The 24,957-nt window shown below is 44.2% G+C and overlaps 1 protein-coding gene across 7 annotated transcripts in view; it reads left to right on the top strand.

Moving 5' to 3' along the window:
- The window catches only part of LOC126248106 (uncharacterized), a 241,024-nt gene that overhangs the window by 183,286 nt on the left and 32,781 nt on the right, over window positions 1-24,957 (top strand). For 3 of the 7 annotated variants that reach the window (XM_049948780.1, XM_049948783.1, XM_049948784.1), the window contains exon 2: window positions 21,886-23,147. The exons of 1 other annotated variant lie outside the window; for it this stretch is intronic. In XM_049948780.1, coding sequence (XP_049804737.1) covers window positions 21,886-22,250 — 365 coding nt within the window. In that variant the 3' untranslated portion in view covers window positions 22,251-23,147. 3 more of the 7 variants (XM_049948782.1, XM_049948785.1, XM_049948781.1) reach the window with 3 other exon arrangements.

The raw sequence follows: 24,957 nt of genomic DNA, 5'->3' as shown, positions 1-24,957 counted from the left end.
ACTGAAATGGGCACGTGACCATCGGCACTGGACACTTGCGCAGTGGCAGAGCGTTTTGTGGTGTGATAAATTCCGATACCTTCCTCATCATGCTGATGGCAAGGCGCTAATTCGTCGTCTTCTAGAGGAACAGCTCCTTGACACCTGAACTGCAGGACAGAAACAAGTTGGCGGCGGCTCGATTATGCTCTGGGGAACATTCGCATGGGCATCGACGGGTCCAGTGGAGCTCGTGCAAGGCACCATGACTGCCAAGGAGTATCGCACAATGGCTGCACACCACGTACACCCTTTCATGACGATCATGTTTCCCGACAGCAGTGGCATTTTTCAACAACAAAAAATGAAATGTGTGTGAAATCTTATGGGACTTAGCTGCTAAGGTCACCAGTCCCTAAGCTTACACACTACTTATCCTAAATTATCCTGCCGGCCGCAGTGGCCATGCGGTTCTAGGCGCTTAGGTGTGGAGCCGCGCGACCGCTACGGTCGCAGGTTCGAATCCTGCCTCGGGCATGGATGTGTGTGATGTTCTTAGGTTAGTTAGGTTTAAGTAGTTCTAAGTTCTAGGGGACTGATGACCACAGATGTTAAGTCCCATAGTGCTCAGAGCCATTTGAACCATTTAAATTATCGTAAGGACAAACACACACACCCATGCCCGAGGGAGGACTCGAACCTCCGCCGGGATCAGCCGCACAGTCCATTATTGCAGCGCCTCAGACCGCTCGGCTAATCCCGCGCGGCTTTTTCAACAAGATAATGCGCCATGTTACAAGGCTAGGAGCATGATGTAGTGTTTCGAGAAACGCAGTGCCGAATTCCAATTGATGTGCTGCCCCCCCCCCTCCTTGCTCCCCCCCCCCTCAAATAGCCGGATCTTAACCCGATCGAGCACATCTGAGATGCGATTGCACGTGGAGTCAGACATCATCGCCCCCCTCCCCGAAATTCACGGGAATTAGGTGACTTGTGTGTGATGATGTGGTGTCAACTCCCTCCAACGACCTACCAAGGCCTCATTGGTTCCATTCCACGACGCGTCGTCACTCTATCCGTGCCAAAGGTGGACATACCGGCTATTGGGTAGGTGGTTGTAATGTTTCGGCTCATTAGTGTATTTGTCAGTCGGCTTTATCGAATCAGCAAAGTAAGATGGGTCGACTTGGAGACCTGACGGAATGACAGAAAGCAGCTATCGTACTTGGACGTAACCATAATCACTCCGTGAATGACGTTGGCCGTTTCGTTGGTGCCACTGTTCACCATGTCTGTAACGGAGGAAGCACCACTTGCACCCATGTAACGTGGGGTAAGAACAGTTGTCGTGGAAAGAGCCTAACCGTCAGTGACCCGAGTCCAATATCATGCTATGTCAGTGACAGTCGGTTTCAAAATCATCAGGATATGCTGCTGTCAATGAATGTAGGACCATCTCAACCAGTTTTCAAGCGAACGTACACGTAGGGAACTGCATACAGTCGACATTTGCAGTTGGATACCTCGCAAAAGGCCATTTCTCACTGCATCACACCAAGCTTCACGTCTTCAATGGGCCAGGCAATATAGAAACTGGACAGTAGCTAATTAGAACCGTCCAATATTGTCCTATAGGTCGCGGGTTTGACCCTCTTCAAATAATGCAAGGCGATGAGTACACCGCAGTTCAGTGAGGCTCTTAATCCACAGATGTAGTTTTTTGGGTCTTTTTCGTACCACGACCTGGGCCCACTCATTCGGGTTGCCGTGCCGGCCGAAGTGGCCGTGCGGTTAAAGGCGCTGCAGTCTGGAACCGCAAGACCGCTACGGTCGCAGGTTCGAATCCTGCCTCGGGCATGGATGTTTGTGATGTCCTTAGGTTAGTTAGGTTTAACTAGTTCTAAGTTCTAGGGGACTAATGACCTCAGCAGTTGAGTCCCATAGTGCTCAGAGCCATTTGAACCATTTTTTTTTTTTCGGGTTGCCGTGAACATTAACAAGGATGTGTATTTCATCGTTCTCGGTGATCAGCTGTTGTTCTTTCTTCTACATCTACGTCTACATAATTTCCCTGCAATTCACAATTAAGTGCTTGGCAGAGGGTTCATCTAACCAAAAATGGTTCAAATGGTTCTGAGCACTATGGGACTCAACATCTTAGGTCATAAGTCCCCTAGAACTTAGAACTACTTAAACCTAACTAACCTAAGGACATCACACACACCCATGCCCGAGGCAGGATTCGAACCTGCGACCGTAGCAGTCCCGCGGTTCCGGACTGCAGCGCCAGAACCGCTAGACCACCGCGGCCGGTTTCATCTAACCATCTTCAAGCTATTTCACTACCCTTTCATTCTCGAACAGCGCTCGGGAAATACGAACACTTAAATCTTTCTGTGCTAGCTCTGATTTCTCTTATATTATTACCATGATCACTTCTCCCTATGTTTTAATTATTGCCATCCCAATTCGCGTATCGTATCCGTGGAACTCTCTCCTCCACTTCGCGATAATACAAAACGAGCTTCCCTTCTTTGAACTTTTTCAATGGCCTCTGTCAGTCCTATCTGATGCAGCTCCCACACCGCACAGCAATATTCCAGAAGACAACGGACTAGCGCAGTATAGGCAGCCTCTTTAGTAGACCTGTTGCATTTACTAACTATTCTGCCAATAAATCACAGACTTGGGCTCGCCCATCCTCACAACATTATCTATGTGATAGTTCCAATTTATTTATTGTAATTGTAATCAAATGGCTCTGAGCACTATAGGACTTAACATCTGAAGTCATCAGTCCCCTAGAGCACAGAACTACTTAAACCTAACCAACCTAAGGACATCACACACATCCATGCCCGAGGCAGGATTCGAACCTGCAACCGCAGCGGTCGCGCGGTTCCAGACTGAAGCGCCTAGAACCGCTCGGCCACCAGCGGCCGGCGTAATTGTAATCCCTAAGTATTTAGTTGAATTCACAGCCATCAGATTTGTGTCAGTTATTGTGTAACCGAACTTCAGTGGATTCCTTTTAGTACTCACGGGGATGATGATTTCACGCTTTTCATTACTTACAGTTAATTGCCACTTTCCACACCATACAGGCATCTCGTCTAAATCGTTCTACAGTCGGTTTTGGTATTCTGATGACTTTACAAGACGGTAAATGACAACATCATCTGCAAACAATCTAAGAGAGCTGCTTAGATTGTCTCCTAACTCGTTTATGTAGATTAGGAGCAGTAGAGGTCTTATAACACTTCATGGGGAACGTCAAACATTACTCTGTTTTATTCGATGACTGTCCGTCGATTACTACGAATTGTGACCTTTCTAGCAGGAAATCACGAATTAAGTCGCACAGCTGAGACAATACTCCGCAGGCACGAAATCCGATTAAAATCGCTTGTGAGGAACGGTGTCAAAATCCTTCTGAAAATCGAAAAATATAGAATCAATTTGAGATCCTCGGTCGATAAATTTAATCACTTCGTGAAAATAAAGAGCTGGTTATGTTTCACAATAACGATATTTTTCTGCATTCTGCAGCTGTTGGCTATTGGTCAAAAAATCGTTTTGTTCGAGGTAATTCATAATGTTCAATCACAGTATACGTTCCAAGATCCTACTGGAAATCGACATTAGTGATATGGATCTGGAATTCAGCGGGTTAGTCCTATTTCCTTTATGATGTGATCTGTGCAACTTTCCAGTCTTCAGGCAGGGATCGTTCGACGAGCGAACGGTTGTAAATGATTGCTAGGTATGGATCTATCTTATCAGCGTACTCTGCGTGGAACCTCAATGGTTTACAGTCTTGACTAGAGGCGTTGCCTTTATTAAATAATTTAAGCTCCTTCGTTACACTGAGGTTATCTACGACTAAGTTACTCATTTTTGTGGTGAGTATACCGTGGACATTCCCGTCTCCCAGAATAATGGCAAGCATACGGTTCTGGGCCTACCGACACACTAGCATCCGATCTCTCGTTCATTGGTGTTTTAAATCACCCGATCTTAAGCCCACTGAAAATATTAAAGGCTTCTTGAAATTACTGCAACCAGTCGCCTTTGGTTTTGTTCTTCAGTTTTTATTATCCCATTGACGGTTTCGAATAACCTAGCGAGTCATCATCAGAATGTACATATTTATTGATTTGCTGCAGCAGTGTGGGAGTCATGTAGCTATGGCAAAATGTATAGATGTAACATGTAAGCACTGAATGTGGCGAGAATTATTCACAATATGAGATCGATTTTATTGCGATACTTACAGTTATTACCGTCACTGAAAAACATTCATTGTTTTCCAGAATACTGTGTGCACCAACAACCAACCAATGGATACTAACAACTGTAAGTAACGCAAGAAAATCGTTCTCATAATGTGAATAATTCTCGCCACACTCACTGCTTACATGTTCCGTTTATACATCTTGACACAGCTACATGACTCCCACACAGCTGCAAACAATCAGTAAATATGTAGCATCTGATGATGAATCGTAGGCGTTCGAATCCGATAGCGGGATAGTAAAAATTGGACAACAAAGCAAAAGTCGACTGGTTGCACTAATTTCAAGAAACCTTTATTCATCAAAGTCTCAGTGATCCTCATCCACAATGGACTGTTTGGAACAGCGGTTGAAAGGGAGCAATCAACATCTCCATGATTCGGTAGCTCGTCATGATCTAATCATCAATGCGTGCCTTTCGCTGGGTATGACATGCATCGAGAAACTTGTGGACACACTGCCTAGCCGAACTGAGGTCATTGTAAGAGCTAGAGACGGTGTTCACGATGTTAGAGTTATGGTTCCTGGGGGTAACCAATTTTTTCTGATATGTGATTTTATCTCCGGTGTGATTATATAATGTATATTATGGTGTGTGTGTGTGTGACAGCGGACTTTACAAGGGAAAATTACAACTGATAACTAGTAAGTTTTCTTGCTTCCTTCTCGTTTCCATCGCATCGCTTCTCTAGTTCTTTGTATACCACGAGCACTCTTCTCCTGCAAAGATCTCATTAAATGTATGAAACGCGTCGCTCTCCTTGCCTATTTCCTTTTTAGGCAAGAGTGAGCGAGGCCACATAGCGGTTAACTCGAGGACGCATTCTCAAGAGACCATTCTGCCTTAGATTTCTCCCGACTTCCCTAAATTACAGGAACGTCCCTACGAAAGGCGGCTGTCAGTTCTTCTCAGAACTCGAAATTTTCAGTTTCTTGCGGGCACATACTGTCGGAAAGGCAAATCTTAGCAAAGAGAGGACACTGGTAGACACTTGCTGCAATGTTGAGCTCCTATCCAAATACTAACATTCCGTCTTCTATGTACTGCTCAGCCGATGGCGCTAACGCATAATTAGGGCAGTGTCGCTAGCAAGTTTTAATCCTCCAGACAGAGTTTTCATAACCTGTATTCGGCGGGCGAGGAGACGGCGGGGTTAAGTTTTTCATCACCAGACTGTGCAACAACACGAGGTTCCGGGTTCGACTCCCGGCCGGGACGAGGTTCAAATGGCTCTAAGCAATATGGGGCTTAACATCTGAGGTCATCAGTCTCCTAGACTTAGAACTACTTAAACCTAACTAACATAAGGACATCACACATAGCCATGCCCAGGCAGGATTCGAACCAGCGCGGTTTCGGACTGAAGCGCCTAGAACCGCTCGGCCACCGGGACGAGGATTTTCTTCGCTCGACACGGGTGTGTATGTGTTTTCCTCATCATCACTGCATCATCATAGACGCTTAAGTCACCGAAGTGGCACCAAACAAAAAGACGGGCGAACATCCCAGATAGGACTCCTTACCAATAAAGCCATACGCACATATCAGTGCATCAGCGCGCTGGACTAAATTTCAGACATCCCCGTAATGTCTCATGGAGTGATGCCATGTGACTCGGTCGATGATGATCCATCAGCGGAATCCGTTAGTATCGCTGCCCCTCTTGACACGACTCGGGAAGAGTGGATTATTGCTCACACCAGCTTTCAGCATTTTCGTTCCTTTCATGTCATATGCATCAGTTTCAACACTAAAACAGCGTTGCACCGCATTATCACCCATTACAGCCATTCACATAGCAGAGATATACGCCAGACATGATAACATGTTGAGTCGAGGCATCGGGAGACCTGTTCAGGGCAGCAATGCGGGATTTCTGCATTATTCCTGACGCTTGTTGCCACAGAATGAAACACGTTTTCACCGGAACAGTATTATCACATTGTCCGCAAGCCAGCTTACAAGGGAACCTCCCCATCGCACCCCCCTCAGATTTAGTTATAAATTGACACAGTGGATAGGCCTTGAAAAACTGAACACAGATCAATCTAGAAAACAGGAAGAAGTTGTGTGGAACTATGAAAAAATAAGCAAAATATACAAACTGAGTAGTAAAAGTGTAAGATATGCAACATCAAGGGCTATATAAGCTGAAGAGCGCCGTGGTCCCGTGGTTAGCGTGATAAACTTCGGAACGAGAGGTCCTTGGTTTGAGTCGTCCTTCGAATAAAAATTTTACTTACTTTATTTTCGCAAAGTTACGATCTGACCGTTCATTCATTGACGTCTCTGTTCACTGTAATAAGTTTAGTGTCTGTGTTTTGCGACCGCACCGCAAAACCGTGCGATTAGTAGACGAAAGGACATGCCTCTCCAATAGGAACCGAAAACATTTGATCGCAAATTCATAGGTCAACCGATTCCTCCACAGGAAAACACGTCTGAAATATTCTATACGACACTGGTGACGGCATGTGCGTCACATTACAGGAATATGTTGTCGACCCACCTAACTTGCACACTTGGCGAATGAGTAAAAAGATTCTTCTACCTTGCCCGATTTAGGTTTTCTTGTGGATGTGATAATCACTCCCAAAAAAGTGATGAAAACATAAGAGTTTGTCACATAAACGGCAATAAATGAATGCAACAGTTTCACAGTCGCACAGTTTTCCCTGTGCTCTGTCAAAACATACGTTTTTAACGTTTTCAAGTTTTTCCGTGTGTATACCGTCAAATCATGCATGTGTCCAAGCAAATCTGAACATGTCCTGGAATTTTGGAGAGCGAAGTTGATCATGTCTGAGTGCATGAACTTTGATAATTGTCTGAAAATAAAAAATTAAAACTTTTCACTCGAGAGAGGATTGAACCAGGGACCTTCCGCTCCGTAGTTGCTCACGGTAACCACGGGAACACGGTGCTCCTCGGTATACACGTACCTTGATGTGGCTTATCTTGCACACGGACTACTCAGTTTGTATATTTTGCTTATTTTTTTCATAGTTCCATACAACTTCTTCCTGTTTTCTCGATTGATCTGTGTTCAGTTTTTCATGGCCTATCCCTGTGCCAACTTATAACTGAATCTGAGGGGGGTGCGATGGGGAGCTTCCCTTGTTAGAAGCATATTCACGCCTGGCATCAGAAATAAAGCTTCTTAGTAGCGTTGGTCCGAGATGCAAACTCCATTTGGCCTCTCCTGTCTTTCACATGCTTCGGCCTCTTCCTTCTCAGTCCTTTCTCAACTGGGCTGTTACTTCTTCTCCAACGAATTCAACGTCGTCGAAATGTTAAATTCCAATATTTCTTTCTTTCTTGATAATTCTTGCCGGTGTTTGGCGATGTTTCTCTGTCACGACAAACATTCCAACAGTGTTACACACGCAAGTTGCTGTCTTGCCTCGGTTTCTAAAAACCACACTCTTAGAGACAGAGTTCCGTGATACACCGAGTAACGATGAAGTTGTTTGTAACAGATGCACCAGCCAACTATAGGCTGTTCTTGAACTATATGTTCTCCATTTTCCACGTCCTACAAGGGAATACTGGTCACGATGGTTTCGAAATACGTGATATACAATACTAGTGGGGATAAACGTTGTCACAAAGACTGATAGTTCAATAAACAACTACTCTAACAAAAGATCTCTTTTTGAATATTGTGGTTTTCACAACTCTCACTTCATTTCTCTTACGATTTTATTTTCATAGACGTTAATATGTGGCTATGGTTTGCTTATGACAGTAGTTATAGCCCAGGCAATTTCTTATACGTCCTGGCAAGCCATATTATTCACTGGCACACTGGCATATATTAACTATATTATCTGCCTTGGTAATATTCTGGAATTTTACAATGGCTCGGTTACATTCGATAGGAAACCCGAGATATATTTGAATTAGCGACAATAGCTTGAGAAGAATGGAGACGGAAGCAGACCGATTTGTGGCCACAGACAGGCTGCTGCGGCCTTCACAGCAGACCAGTGTCCTTGGCCACACCCACGGTTCATGACATTCTCCGTAGCCACTGGTCGTGCTTTCTAAAATTCTGCTCCGCCAGAAATCTGTCTGTCCATCAGCATGTCGGGAGGGTGTCCGGATCTGGATACGACAGGCACCGTTACTAGCTTAGTAGCAGGCTGGTTTCATTACTATACGAACTACTACCATTTTCCATAAAAGAAGACACGTGAGTTCGCCTTAAAAAGCTTGTCCTGACGATGTGGACAACGAGGCTATACAGTGACAAGTCCCATTCGCTCCTGTAAGCACGTATGGCGGTGGTTTCTTTAGTCGTTTAGGTGGGCGGGTATGCTCATTTGTGCATCTGCACAGACTAGGGAGCGTTATAGCCATCCTGCCTGCGACGTTAGATGAACAGTGCTCTCCGACATTCTTTTTAAAACATCCCGTCGACAGAGGAGTTATTATGGAGGTAGCGCTAGATCAGCTAGACAGATATCAAGGATGGAATTGGCAGTAGTCCTCCCGACAGAACCACGCCGCATTCGTCTGAAGCAATTTAGTAAACCCGAGGAAAACTTAAATCGGAATCCTAATTCAACAACCCTGGCTCTTCCAGACCTCAGCGCTGATGACACAGTAGTAAACATCCAGAATACATGTTCAACGACTTAGCAACTGCCTATTATTGTTCTCAGAACCTCATAAACTAATTCACGTTTCAGACTGACTTCTGTGGTACAGAACGAGAATCATTCTAAAACCTGAATGAGATTTTCACTCTGCAGCGGAGTGTGCGCTGACATGAAACTTCCTGGCAGATTAAAACTGTGTGCCCGACCGAGACTCGAACTCGGGACCTTTGCCTTTCGCGGGCAAGTGCTTCGGTAGCTCAGATGGTAGAGCACTTGCCCGCGAAAGGCAAAGGTCCCGAGTTCGAGTCTCGGTCGGGCACACAGTTTTAATCTGCCGGGAAGTTTCATATCAGCGCACACTCCGCTGCAGAGTGAAAATCTCAATCTGGAAACATCCCCCAGGCTGTGGCTAAGCCATGTCTCCGCTATATCCTTTCTTTCAGGAGTGTTAGTTCTGCAAGGTTCGCAGGAGAGCTTCTGTAAAGTTTGGAAGGTAGGAGACGAGATACTGGCAGAAGTAAAGCTGTGAGTACCGGGCGTGAGTCGTGCTTCGGTAGCTCAGATGGTAGAGCACTTGTCCGCGAAAGGTAAAGGTCCCGAGTTCGATTCTCGGTTGGGCACACAGTTTTAATCTGCCAGGAAGTTTCATTGTAAAACCTGATCCTAAAAATTCGCTGTGGCTGGAAAAAGTTCCTGCAAGAACGGGACCAACGACGACTGAAGAGAATCGTTCAATGTGACAGAAGTGCAATGCTATCGCAAATTGCTGGAGATTTCAGTGCTGGGCCATCAACAAGTGTCAGCGTACGAAAAATTCAACGAAACATCATCGATATGGCCTTTCGGAGTCGAAGGCCCACTCGTCTGCCCTTGACGACTGCACGGCACAAAGCTTTACGCCTCGCCTGAGCCCGTCAGCACCGACACTGGGTAGCTGATGACTGGAAACATGTTGACTCGTCGGACGAGACTCGTTTCACACTGTATCGAGCGGATGGACGTGTACGGGCATGGAGAAAACCTCATGAATCCATAGGACTTGCATGTCAGCAGGGGACTGTTCAAGCTGGTGGAGGCTCTGTAATGGTGTGGGGCGTGTGCAGTTGGAGTGATATGGGACCCCTAACTCTGACAGGTGGCTACGTACGTAAGGATACTGTCTGATCACCTGCATCGCTTCATGTCCATTGTCATCCCAGCGGACTTATGCAATTCCAGCAGTACAATGCGACGCCCCAAACGTCCAGAATTGCTACAGAGTGGCTCAAGGAACACTATTCTGAGTTTAAACACTTCCGCTGGCCACCAGACTCCCCACACATGAACATTATTGAGCACTTCTGGGATCCCTTGCAACGTGCTGTTCAGAAGAGATCTCCACCCCCTCGTACTCTTACGGATTTATGGACAGCCCTGCAGAATTCATGGTGTCAGTTCCCTCCCGCACTACTTCAGACATCAGTCGAGTCTATGCCACGTCGTGTTGCGGCACTTCTGCGTGCTCGCGGGGGCCTTACACGATATTAGACAGGTGTACCAGTTTCTTTGGCTCTTCAGTGTAAATCGTACACCATATTAATCAGCAAATTCCATACAATATTTCTTCATAAAGAAAACCAAAATTAAAATTTTTGGACAAAATAGCCCTTAAGACGAATGAACATGCATCGACGCACTTCTTAGCAAGTTTTGAGTTAACCCTTAAATGCATGATTTTTTATTTCAAGCTGTAAAAATTACCACGTTTAGTTTATAGAGCCCACATTACGAAAAACAATATTGAAAAAAATTTTAATTAAATTAACAAAGCATTATTGTTGACAATCGCTACAAACAGAAATACAGACCTAATTTCAAATCTATCGTAAAGACACTCGAATTAACTGTCTACACCATATCTACTTACGTTTTCAAAATAAAAAGTAACTTTCAAACCCACAAATCAGTGCACAAACACCAAAAAAAGTCTCTACTTTCTGCCAAAACACACGGGCAGCAGTACATCCACACAGCTGATTGTCGAACTGGTTCAGTTCATCCTGCCACTTACGATCGCTATGAAGAACTACTAGCAGCTGCAGTAGAGTGTATACACTTAACTACATAACGAATTTGTTACAAAATGTTGCTCAGTATAGGATACATCGAAGAAATGAAGTTTGTAGCTGACCAGCTACACTATGCATTAAAGGGTTAAGACTGACACCATAGCCGAAATGGCGATCGTAAATAAATAAATCCAGTTACGAAACGTCTAAGCAGAAAATTTTGTCGTTTTTAAAATATTGAAGGTCTGTGGATGCAAATAAATAAAATATAAATGAAAAAAGCAGGTTCTCAGTTCGTTGTCGATTTTAAAATAAGTGTTTTCAGAAGATGCATCGCTCCGCTCTACCGCAGTCAATTTAAGACGGCGCGTGAAGTCGGCGCCGCGTGTGATTATCAGAGAAGGTAAACACGGGAATGGCGGGCTTTATTATAAAGCGGCAGACGCGGATACACTGTTACGTCAGGACGGCCACTGCGCGCCAAGGTCACGCACGGACTCCGACCTGCCGGCTGCAGCTTTCCTTTCGCGTCGGCCGCTCCCTTTTTTATTCCCCCTCCCTTTACCTTGCCGCAGTTCCTCCACGTAAATGCCAGATCAAGGTCTCCGGAGGCGGAGGCGAGATTTTTGTGTTGCGAAATGGAGAGCACTGCAATGACAGGACAAAATTCGTGTAACAATCACGGCCAAGTGTCTCCAAAAAATTTACATACCGCTCAACGGCCTATGACTGCGCAGATGTTGTTCAGTTGTTTGCATCAAATCGTGACAGGTCAGTGCTTTACCTACACGCAGGCCCAATAGAGAGGGTAGGGCGGGGGACACATCCTAAGATTGAAGCTCCGGCTTCTGGACTGCAGCACAGGTCCAGGACATGACGCAAGGACACATTTAAATTCTTTTAAAGAATGAATGTAAAAGATACGAATTTAACTAACAGAAGTTTCAATTTATGGCGAGAAGAATAGCATCTTCTATGTTACAAAGAAGTAAGGATACCTAACAACAGGTATTCAGTTACGCGATGTGGATTTCCTTCATTTTTTAAATCATTCTACCTTTCATGTATCGATATCGATGCCTTGTGTCGGAACAAAGGAGGGAGGGAAAACCGATCTTTTGCGCCGTGCCGGGTTTTCTTATTGCATTACCTGTTGTATTCGACATGATGTTATCATGTCTGAGACGAATTGTATTTCCATTGTTGGTGTAGTCAGAATTTGATTTACCAACAAAAAGGCAAGGAACGTTGTGCCACGAGTTTGATGAACTACAATGTATATAGGACGGTTACGTTCATTTAATGCGTTGTGCAGTAAGTATATTATGTGTTGCAGTACATGAGGTGCTTTACTAATGTTTGAGTTGTTTGCTATGCACACACTATCGTACTCAGGTGACACGTTCAGTAACAAAACAGAGCTTTTATCGAAATGATGGTTTCACAGTCCACTTACAGGCCCTCAAAAAACTGACGAATATGTGGAGAAATTTTCGTAGTCAAGGCAGTGGGCTTGAGGAGAACCATCTAAGGACCCAACATGGCCCTTCATACGCCAGTCTACATGACATGTTTGACAGCGAGTGGTAGATGAATCACACTTTCCATCTCAGAAGTTGTGAAGACTTTCAGCCTTTTAAGATACACTGCTTCACATGCGTGCTGAGAGTATTGTACTGACCAACCATCCATTCTGTGGAATTCAAATGATGGTCTCTGTTACCTCACGGTTGTAACCAACGACAACAAGAAAAAATTGCCCCGAATGATTGCCACATAAGACACAAAGGTTTTGCCGCGCGGGATTAGCCGAGCGGTCTGGGGCGCTACAGTCATGGACTGTGTGGCTGGTCCCGACGGAGGTTCGAATCCTCCCTCGGGCATGGGTGTGTGTGTTGTCCTTAGGATAATTTAGGTTAAGTAGTGTGTAAGCTTAGGGACTGATGACCTTAGCAGTTAAGTCCCATAAGATTTCACACACGTTTGAACATTTGAACACAAAGGTTTTATTTATTTATTTATTATTTTCAGTCCCATGAGTCCATTGTAAGAATGATGCGTGATAACGGAACTACATCTACATCTATACTCCGCAAGTTACCTTATGGTGTGTATCTGAGGGTACTTTGTACACCACTGTCACTCCGCCTCTTTCCTGTTCTAGTCGCGAATGGTTCGCGACAAGAGTATACCTCTACAATAAGCGATTAATCATGAACCATGGTGGTGGGGTGACTTACTTGCCTCAGCGATACAGATAGTCGTACCGTATGTGCAACCGCAATGGGCGGGTGTCTCTTGAGAGGCCAGACGAACGTGTGGGTACTGAAGAGGACCAGCAGCCTTTTCTGTTGTTGCAGAGGCAACAGCCTGGATGACTGATCTAGCCTTGTAACATCAGACAACATCGCCTTGCTGTGGGTGGAACTGCGATCAGCTGAAAGCAATGGGAAACTGCAGCCGCAATTTCTTCCAAGAGCATGCAGTTCTACTGTATGGTTAAATGATCATGGCATCCTCCCGGTTTAATATTCCGGAGGTAAAATAGTGCTCAATTCGTATCTGCAGGCGGGGACTATTCGGTAAGATGTCATCAGGCGAAATGAAACTGGCATTCTACTGGTCTGAGCGTGGAATGTTAGATCTCTTAATCGAGCAGGCAGGTAGAAAATTTATAAAGGAAAATGGCTAGGTTGAATTTAGATATAGTGGCAATTAGCGAACTTCATTGGCAGGAGGACCAGGACTTCTGGTCTTGTGAGTAAAGCGTTACGAATACAAAACCATGTAAGGATAATGCAGGAGTAGATCTAATAATGAATAAGAAAATAGAAATGCAGGTAAGACACTATGAACAGCGTAGTGACAGCATTATCGTAGCCGTGATAGACACAAAGCCAACACCCACCACAGTAGCAAACGTTTATATGGCAATTAGTCCTGCAGATGATAAAGATCAAAATCGTTCAAATGGCTCTGAGCACTATGGGACTTAACATCTGTGGTCATCAGTCCCCTAGACTGAGAACTACTTAAACCTAACTAACCTAAGGACATCACACACATCCATGCCCGAGGCAGGATTCGAACCTGCGACCGTAGCAGCAGCGCGGTTCCGGACTGAAGCGCCTAGAACGGCTCGGCCACAGCTGCTGGCGATGATAAAGAGATTGAAGAAATGTATGATCAAATAAAAGAAAGTATTCAGATAGTTAAGGGGAGCAAAATTTTAATTGCGATAAGGGACTGAAATTCCATAGTAGGAAAAGGAGAAGAAGGAATAATAGCGTGGGAATATGGTCTGGAGGCAAGGATGGAAAGAAGAAGCCTCCTAGTAGAATTTTGCACAGAGCATAATTTTGTTATAGCTAACATCTGGTTTATGAAACATGAAAGAAAATTGTGTACGTGGAAGAGGGCAGGAGACACCGGAAGGTTTCAGTTTGATTATATGACCGCAAGATAGAGATTTCGAAGTCATATTTTAAACTGCAAGATATTTCCAGCGGCGGATGTTGACTCTGACCACAATTTATTGTTATAAAGTGTAGATTAAAACTGAAGAAATCGTATTAAAGAAGAAAATTAAGGAGATGGGACCTCGATAAATTGAAAGAACGTGAGGTTTAACTGATGAAAGGAGAAAACATAATAATGCAGCAATTGAAGCAGACGAAAGGGAATACAAACGTCTAAAAAATGAGGCTGACAGGAAGTGCAAAATGGCTTAGCAGGAATAGCTAGAGAACAAATGAAAGGATATGGAAGCATGTGTCTCCCGGGGAAAGATAAATACCGCCTGTAGGAAAATGAAAGAGAAGCTGCTATATGAATATCAAGAGCTCAGATGGAAAACTAGAACTAAGCAAAGAATAGAAAGCTGAAAGTTGGAAGGAGAATCTGGAGGGGCTGTACAACAGAAATAGACTTGAAGGCAGTATTATAGAAGGAAAAGAGGACGTAGATGAAGATGATATAGAAAATATGATACTGCGAGAAACTTTTGACAGAGCACTGAAAATTATAGGTCTAAACTAGGCCCCTTGAGTAGATGACATTCTATTAGAACTACCGATAACCTTGGGAGAGCCGGCCATAAATAACTATTCCATCAGGTGTGCAACATGTATGAGACAGGCGAAATACTCTGAGACTTCAAGATGAGTGTAACAATTCCAATTCCAAAGAAAGCAGGTGCTGATAGATGTGAATGTTACTGAACTATTACTTTATAAGTTATTGTTACAAGATACTAACATGAATTCTTTAAAGGAAAACGAAAAAAAAACTGGTAGAAGCCGATCTCAGGGAAGAACGCTTTGGATTCTGGAGAAATATAGGAACGCGCGAGTCAGTACTGACCCTACGACTTCTCATCGAAGATAGGTTAAGGAAAGCCAAACCTATGTTGACATCATCTATGTTAACATCATTTGCAGACTTAGAGAAAGCTTTTGACAATGTTGACTGGAATACTCTCTTTGAAATTCTGAAGGCAGTAAGGGTAAAATGCAGGGATCAAAACTTTATTTACAACTTAAACAGATATCAGACGGCAGTTGTGAATATCGAGAGGCATGAAAGGGAAGCAGCGATTGAGAAGAGAGTGAGACAGGGTTTTAGCCTATTGCCGATGTTATAAAATATGAACATTGAACAAGCATTACAGGAAACCAAAGAAAATCTTGGAGCAGGAATTAAAGTTCAGGGAGAATAAATAAAACGTCTGAGGTTTGCCGAAGACGTTGTACGAGTAATTCTGTCAAAGACAGCAGAGGACTTGCAAGAGCAGTTGAACAGAATGGACTGCGTCTTGAAAGGAGGATATAACATGAACATCAACAAAAGTAAACATAGGGTACTGGAATGTAGTCGAATTAAATCAAGCGATGCCGAGGGAACTGGATTAGGAAATGAAACACTAAAAGTAGCAGATGAGTTTTGCTATTTGGGCAGTAAAATAACTGATGACGGCTGAAGTAGAGAGGATATAAAACGTAGACTGGCAATGCCAAGAAAATCGTCTCTGAAGAAGCGAAATTTGTTAACATCGAATAAAGATTTAACTCTTAGGTGGTATTTTCTGAAGGTATTCGTATGGAGTGTAGCCTTGTATTTTCCTGAAATGATTTGTGAAAAACCACAGAAAACGCAAATCTAAAGGACAGAACCACGCAGTAGGTATCCTGAATTCTATGCGATTTAGTGAGTTACAATTGCAAAAATCACACTAATTATAGTAGCAGAAGCCTGTTGAACATTTATTTTCCAGAATAATGCACAGTTTTCTGAATAATGGAGGAATATGTGCTCTCAGCGTGCGGATCATTTCACTGAAGGCATGCAGTCGTGTCAGTTAAACAAGCACATATTGGTAACAAAAAAATACCATGTGAAGACAGATGTAGTGGGATGTAAGTGGAAATATCATAAGCTCACTTTACAGAATGCTCTACTTAAATTATGAAGTAACATCGTATATGAGCCACATGGCACGCCGGGCGTCTTGCCACGGTCCGCGCGGCTCCCCCCGTCGGAGGTTCGAGTCCTCCTCGGGCATGGGTGTGTGTGTGGCCCTTAGCGTAAGTTAGTTTAAGTTAGATTAAATAGTGTGTAAGGACTGAATAGATGTTGTCATGGCTGATTTATTCAAGCTTGCGATGACTCTGTACACTTGTGACATGTCTTCTCGTGGCTTGTAGTAGTGTGGTAGTGGCTATTAAATGACAGTTGCAGATCATTTACGTTCAGACTCAAAACCATTTGATTCTTGACCAAATTACTGTGCCTCTTACAGGACAAGGAACGTCCATGCCTGGTTTGTTGAAAATTTTGGAGAATTTCCAACAATGGCCGATATGACCCACTCAAGTACCTATGGAGCTATGTTTGTGTACAAGATCTTCAAACAGAAAATTAAAGAGTACTGTGGTCAAATATGACTCAGTTATTCCACACAATTATTCCAGCGAAAGCCTCTACTGCACCCCAAGTTGAAATGCTTCATTGAGCTGGAAGAAATACAAGCGATATTTACAGTTCCTTTCATGCCCAACGAGCTCAGTGATCTAGGTCTTCATTTACTTTTTGCTTGTGTCATCCTTTTCTTTATTGGGATTAGTACTTTGACCTTCAGCTCACGTGTGAGAAGGGTTAAGAAAACACGCCTCCATCGCTGAGTTTGCTAACACTCTCCTGGGAGGTTGTATTCAACTTGGGGGGTAAGCCGGTTCGAATCCTGGTGATAAATGAAATTTTCAGTGCCAGTATTTGGCAAGCAGGAGGAGGGAGGTGGTGGGGTAAGTTCCTGACCCTGACCACTAGTCTTTCCGCCAACGTCCTGGATTAAATTTCAGGCCTCTCCGCAGTATCTCATGAAGTGGGGGCATGTGAACTAGTTCACGGTGATCTGTCAGTCGGTTGGGGATGTTAAGGTCGGTGGCCTCCTTCGTGCTATTCGAGGGGAGCAGCTTATGTGTTGGCACTGGGTTTCAGCCTGTTCCTTCGATTCATCCATAACAACACGATATGAAAATAATCGTTCCAAGCCACAAGTAAAGTAAAAACATTTAGAAACTTCATTTTTTCCATTATTTATGAACTCAGCTGTACAGTTAGCTATAAAATATAGAAATTCTAATACACCATTTTTATTGTATAATTCTAGGCTGATTGTGAAGAAATCAAACGAACTGCAATCATTCTGTAACGAGCCATCGGAGGCCACGAGTCTCTTGCTCCAAAATACTCAAATATCCCTGAACAACCTCTGAAATGTTGTCAATGGAGTTCGTGTTCAACTCTTCATGTAATCGAAACTATCCTTCAATCATTTGTCATTCAAATGAGGCTGTAAAAATAAACATTTATTATGATGTAAATTTATTTATTTATTTATTTTTGTTACATAAATTCTTCTCTTAACAAAATTTGAAGGAGGCGACGTGCACTATCGTTGTCATCGGATACCCTTATTCCCTCCGTAATCAGACGACCCTGACGAGCGAGAATATCTCGTCTCACAGCCACACTACGCATCCACTTTCTAGAAGGAAAGCTGTCCTAGACGTGTCTGCAGGTTGTGCATTTAATCCAGAGATTTCTAACCGGGTCCAAGACACGGTGGCCTGGGAAAGTCCATCTGCCGACCACTTTGCGGACTGCAGCCTGCTGGGCTTCTTTATGAGCCAACTTTCCACGTAAGATAACCGCTTTCTTTCCACGCGATTTTTGCTTCGCATCGACGGAAGTAGGTGGAAAAATACGTAACATGAATACGGCTTACGGCAGTCGACTTGTTTGGTGCGTAAACACATATTTACTGGAATGATCGTGTTAGTATAATTAACTGGCCACCAAGGTCTCCCGCCCTTACCCCATCAGATTTTTCTTTATGAAGTTGGATGAAGTGGGATGAACTTCTTGGTCGCATCATGGACGCACTCAGTCAAGCAAAAAAAAATTAGTCGAATGCCACGGACATGCTTTAAGATTTACCAGGTGATCAAAAAGTCAGTATAAATTTGAAAACTTAATAAACCACGGAATAATGTAGATAGAGAGGTAATAATTGACACACATGCTTCGAATGGCATGGGGTTTTATTATAACAAAAAAAAGAGTTCATAAAATGTCTGCCATATCTCTTGCGCTCGTCGTTTGGTGATGATCGTGTGCTCAGCCGCCACTGTAGTCATGCTTGGCCTCCCAGGTCCCCAGACCTCAGTCCGTGCGATTATTGGCTTTGGGGTTACCTGAAGTCGCAAGTGTATCGTGATCGACCGACATCTCTAGGGATGCTGAAAGACAACATCTGACGCCAATGCCTCACCATAACTCCGGACATGCTTTACAGTGCTGTTCACAACATTATTCCTCGACTACAGCTATTGTTGAAGAATGATGGTGGACATATTGAGCATCTCCTGTAAAGAACATCATCTTTGCTTTGTCTTACATTGTTATTCTCAATATTGCTATTCTGATCAGATGAAGCGCCATCTGTCGGACATTTTTTGAACGTTTGTATTTTTTCGGTTCTAATAAAACCCCATGTCATTCCAAGCATGTGTGTCAATTTGTACCTCTCTATCTACATTATCCCGTGATTTATCCAGTTTTCAAATTTATACTGACTTTTTGATCACCTGGTACAATAGCAGCGTACCCGAAAAACTTTGACAGCATAATCATTTATTTTATATATATATATATATATATATATATTCGAAGTGTGCACTCATAGTTGTCTGTTTTTCGTGTAGAACTACGGTTGTGAAGACAGGTCTGCAGACTACAGATATGAAAGTACGTAAATAGAGGGAATTATGTTTGTTTCAGTCGCTTCCGTCTACCCTCGGGAAAATCAATCTGTGTCTTATGCTTTCTTACTTTCCCTTTCAGACTCCTCTTTCTCAATTTCCCCTGGTTTGGGCATTCTACCTATGAACTTCCGAGCCTTGCCAGATTTGTTGTTGAGAGCCTTTGAATGTGCACCTTTACTGTCCAGAATGTTTCCCTCAGCTGCTGGCCAATACTCAATCACAATCTTAAGTGGTTCTGAGTATTGGCAAGTTCCTAGCACCATTGCTTTCTACACTCTGTCTTGTTCCAGGGCAACTGCTTTGTGATCTGGTATCTTCTTGCCGGCCGTGGTGGTCTAGCGGTTCTAGGCGCGCAGTCCGGAACCGCGCGACTGCTACGGTCGCAGGTTCGAATCCTGCCTCGGGCATGGATGTGTGTGATGTCCTTAGGTTAGTTAGGTTTAAGTAGTTCTAAGTTCAAGGGGACTGATGACCACAGATGTTAAGTCCCATAGTGCTCAGAACCATTTGAACCATTTTTTTTGGTATCTTCTTCTTTTCTCTTCATCCAGCGTTTTTATTCTTCTACCTCCTATTTTCTTCTTACCTTCCATCGTACCTTCGATAGCTGTTGCGTAAATTTCTGTTTTGGAAATATCATCTGTCCAGACCACAACGTAGACACTATTTCTCGGATGTTGAAATTCTCTCGATACAGCCCACACTACGTACCACTAAGAAGATGATGTGCACTACAGAACTGCTTCAGATACTACACTGGTGTCCAAAATTAAAGCAACAAACGGAAATTTTGCAAGTTTGCGTTTATTCAGCCACAGAACAGTATAAACAGGTCATAGCAAAGTAGAAACAATGTAAAGAACATAGAACGTGAACAACTGCAGCATGCATAACAGTAGACGAAGATGTTCTTCATTTTTCCCAACTTAACAAATTCTCACACACATTCTGGCAACTGGTTAATGTGCTCACTATGGGGTGTGAGCACCTCTGGTAGCAATACAGACCTGACAGCGACAGAGCGTGCTGTGAATAACGTCATCAGTGTCATGTTGAGGCAATAACGCCCATTCTTCCTGCGGATCTGCTCGCAAATCTTGGAGAGTGATGGGTGGATGCTGACGTGATGCAACCCATCTCCCTAGTGCATCCCAGACATGCTCTATGCCGGCGGGGGAGGGGGGGGGGGGGGGGCGAGCGGTTCTGGGCGCTACAGTCTGGAACCGCGCGACCGCTACGGTCGCAGGTTCGAATCCTGCCCCGGGCATGGATGTGTGTGATGTCCTTAGGTTAGTTAGGTTTAAGTAGTTCTAAGTTCTAGGGGACTGATGACCTCAGAAGTTAAGTCCCATAGTGCTCAGAGCCATTTGAACATGCTCTATGGGATTCAAATCGGGAGAGCGAGCATGCCACGCCATGCGTGCCGTATCCTCCGTTTCCAAGAAAACATCAACCACTCCTGCTCCATGAGGTCGAGCATTATCGTCCATCAGTACGAAGTCTGGACGCACAGTACTTCGCAACAACCGTGTATTAAGTGCCAAGACCTCGTCACGATACATCAGTAAAACCTTTCCGATCCACCCATACAGTTTCATGAAGACATGTTCGAGTGGTCAACATAATCCCTGCCCACACCATCAGTGACCCTCCTCGATATCGGTATCTTGCTTTAATTTTGGACACCAGTGTATTTGTGGTTTGACGGGTTAGTGGTAGCTACGGAAATATTATAATAATTATATATAAAACTTCCCGGCAGATTAAAAGTGTGTGCGGGACCGAGACTCGAACTCAGGACCTTTGCCTTTCGCGGGCAAGTGCCCTACCATTATATAGAGTTTCTTACCATTTGCAAGACTCTGTTCTCATACTACTTTATTCTCCAAAAGATAATTGAGAAATTTGGAAATTGACGTATATTAAGAGGGAACGCTTTGGGTAAAATATACGATTGGGGAGGGCGGGGGAGTTGTTATGTCCCTCATTACACCCCCCCCCCCTCCCGTATCCCCGTATCCGTGTCATAATGTGACCCATCCAGCGAGGTGCACAGAACACTGGACTCGCATTCAGGAAGGCTATGGTTCGAAGCTGCGTCCGGCCATCCAGATTTAGGTTTCCCATGACAGGTCGTGGTCTCGCGGTAGCGTTCTCGCTTCCCGAGCACGGGGTCCCGGGTTCGATTCCCGGCGGAGTCAGGGATTTTCACCTGCCTCTAGATGACTGGGTGTTGTTGTGCCGTCTTCATCATCATCATTCATCCCCATTACGGTCGGAGAAAGGCAATGGCAAACCACCTCCAGTAGGACCTTGCCTAGTACAGCGGTGCGGGTCTCCCGCATCCTCCCCTACGCTTTGTCCAGGATTATGGGACTTCATCATCATCATAATGACTTCCCTAAATCGATCCAGGCAAATTGTTGTAAGGTTCCTTTCAAAAGGTCACGGCCGATTTCCTTCCCCATCCTTTCGCAAATTGAAATTGTGCTCCGTCTCTAATGACCTCGCTGTCGACGGAATTTTAAGCGCCAATCTTACTTCATTTCATTTCATAATGTGACCCGGCAGTACATGCCGCTCGTTTGTGTTCTCCAGTTGCCACGTTTACAGCGTGCCTCTTTGTGTGTGCAGTGAAGATGCGTCAGCTGGTGTGTGCGATGTGCGTGGTGGTGTGCGCGGCGGCGGTGGCCCGCGCGCAGTTCTTCGTGCCGGCGCCCGCCTTCGGAGTGCCTCTGCCGCTGGCGGCGGCGCCGGTCGCGGACTCGCGCAGGGCTCTGCAGCACCGCGCTGTCGTGCTGAACGCGGAGGCCGAGGCGCGGCTGCCGCCCGCCTTGCAGAACCCCTTCTACAAGAACCCTCGCATCGAGGCGGCGCTCGCCAAAGAGAGCTGGTTCACGCCCGAGGAGATGCAAGTGCGCGAGCGCGAGGCGGAGAAGATTCCGCGCGCCAAGATCTTCTCCATCCTGAAGAACGCGGGGCTCGCCCGCCGCCGGTGAGGGCAGCAGCGGGGTTCCCGCCTCCTCCCTGCCGGGCTCTGCGTGTCTCTCCCTCACACCCGTCATCACGGACACACACGTTACCATTTCTTCCTAAGCATACGAAGAAACCGATAAACGTTTCTCTCTCGGTGCACACTTCACGTACTCGACCGACTGCTGTTGTAGAGAGGGCCATCGAATTCGGGTGGAACAATATACACTGCACGGTATACGTCTAAAACATAAATCGCGAATGATTCTTTCTCCACCAACTTTATTATGAAATGACATCAGGAACTCTCAAAGTCCGTGCTAAGCAAAAGTTTCCTCCGAAGCAGCTCATTTCGTGTGGACTTACTATCACTGACAACATATACCGGGTGATCAAAAAGTCAGTATAAATTTGAAAACTGAATAAATCACGGAATAATGTAGATAGAGAGGTACAAATTGACACACAAGCTCGGAATGACATGGGGTTTTATTAGAACCAAAAAAATGCAAAAGTTCAAAAAATGTCCGACAGATGGCGCTTCATCTGATCAGAATAGCAATAATTAGCATAACAAAGTAAGACAAAGCAAATATGATGCTCTTTACAGGAAATGCTCAATATGTCCACCATCATTCCTCAACAATACCTGTAATCGAGGAATAATGTTGTGAACAGCACTGTAAAGCATGTCCGGAGTTATGGTGAGGCATTGGCGTCAGATGTTGTCTTTCAGCATCCCTAGAGATGTCGGTCGATCACGATACACTTGCGACTTCAGGTAACCCCAAAGCCAATAATCGCACGGACTGAGGTCTGGGGACCTGGTAGGCCAAGCATGACGAAAGTGGCGGCCGAGCACACGATCATCACCAAACGACGCGCGCAAGAGATGTTTCACGCGTCTAGCAATACTTTTTTTTTACTCTAATAAAACCCCATGTCATTCCAAGCATCTGTGTCAATTTTTACCTCTCTATCTACATTATTCCGTGATTTATTAAGTTTTCAAATTTATACTGACTTTTTGATCACACGGTACTTTAGTGTAACACTGTGGACATCCTACTATGGCGAACTACTCTGCACACGTAAAAGTAAGGGTCAGTCTTAAATTGTTCCTCCCACAAGCAACATTTACGCAAATGACTACCACTATACGAATTTTTAAATGAGAAGCGTTGTTAACTGAACGACTAGTTAACATTGCATGTCCACTTTTCCTCGTTTTACTTCCACGTTACAAGTCCGCCTAGACTTGATGCTAGTACAACGAGGTAACTCTTACTCAGGAATTGTCCCCCTCTCTACATTTCAGTGACTAGCGCGACATACAAGCAGTTATTACTCACGAACGAAATGAAACGCGAAATATATGAATGAATGGACAAAATGTTTGTGTCTGCTTCATGTGATTTCTGAAGAAAGTTGTTAATTGGTGGCCTTCTGTGTTAAGCTGCCATTGTTATTGTTTGTTACATTTATGTATTATTATCCTTTATTGAAACCTAATTTATGCTTCACCACAGCTGACAGCAGTGTGTCTAAAATGTCAATGGGCTTAATTGCAAATACGCTACTGAATACATAAATGTATTGAAACTCAAAGCCCAAAAGTCATAGTCATCACATTTCATGTAGTAAAACGGTCCTGTGCTCAATGTTTCTATAAAAATGCTATGATAAAAGTACAACGAAAAGCTTCCTCCTTTACAAAAACTAATTCCGTTTAAATGCAAACTCACTTCATAAGTCACATACTGCCGAGACATTTCTTAATCATTCCTGTTATATAGTACTAAAGTAACACCCATCTTTGTAAGATTTATTCCTTCCTGAGTTTAGTTATAGGCCTAGTTAAATAAAGTACAGGAGTCTGATACTCAAGTGAATATCATGTACATAAACAAAGTTTTATAATAAACAAATATACCAATACTGCTGTGTTGTTCATTCGCCCATTAACATGCTCCAGACCCAATTCGTTAACACACTAGCTTCATAAAAGTGAGCGAAAACCAGAAATGAAAGCATACTACTTGAACAGGATAGTGAAATGTGTAGCTGAATTACATGAAGCTAACAATCATAAGATACTTAGTCATACAGCAACGTAGAACACACACATTCTAAATTCAGCAACTGAAGACACTTAGTTAAAAATAAACGGAAGACCTCTTCCACGAGAAAGCCGTTCGCACTGGAGATGACACACGAGATCGACTGTGGTTACGCAGCGGTATCTCTGTCACCGAGAAAACTTGTCCACAAGAGTGGACATCCAGCATCATCCATGGTCGGAAAGTTGCACATGCGAGTGCAGTAGCTCTTCTAATTAATAACAAAGTGTGAGGCTCTATACGCTCATCATGTCTCCACGCACTAATATCTCATCATGATTTCTGCGATTTTACTGGTGATACGTGCTACCACTTTCCTTCCAGGCTAATGTGTAATGAAAATAATTCTGAAAACGGAAGCGATGTTAAGGTGTGAGGACCACATTCATGGCCCCATATCGGTGTCGCTGACTCCACAAGAAATAGACCCATCCTTGCACTGACACAAACAGGGCACTCATAGTCTGACGTAACACAAATCAAATGTGCTGAGTTTCCATCCCATACACAGTTTGTCGGAAACCTGCAACACCCACGGCAGCCATAAGCTCTACAGACGTCAACGGATTTTGTTGTGTAGTAACTATAAGCTCTAGAGACGTCGACGGACTTT

This window comes from Schistocerca nitens, chromosome 3, assembly GCF_023898315.1.
Source record: "Schistocerca nitens isolate TAMUIC-IGC-003100 chromosome 3, iqSchNite1.1, whole genome shotgun sequence".
NCBI classification, from domain to species: domain Eukaryota; kingdom Metazoa; phylum Arthropoda; class Insecta; order Orthoptera; family Acrididae; genus Schistocerca; species Schistocerca nitens.
This window is presented reverse-complemented; position numbering and strand designations above follow the sequence as displayed.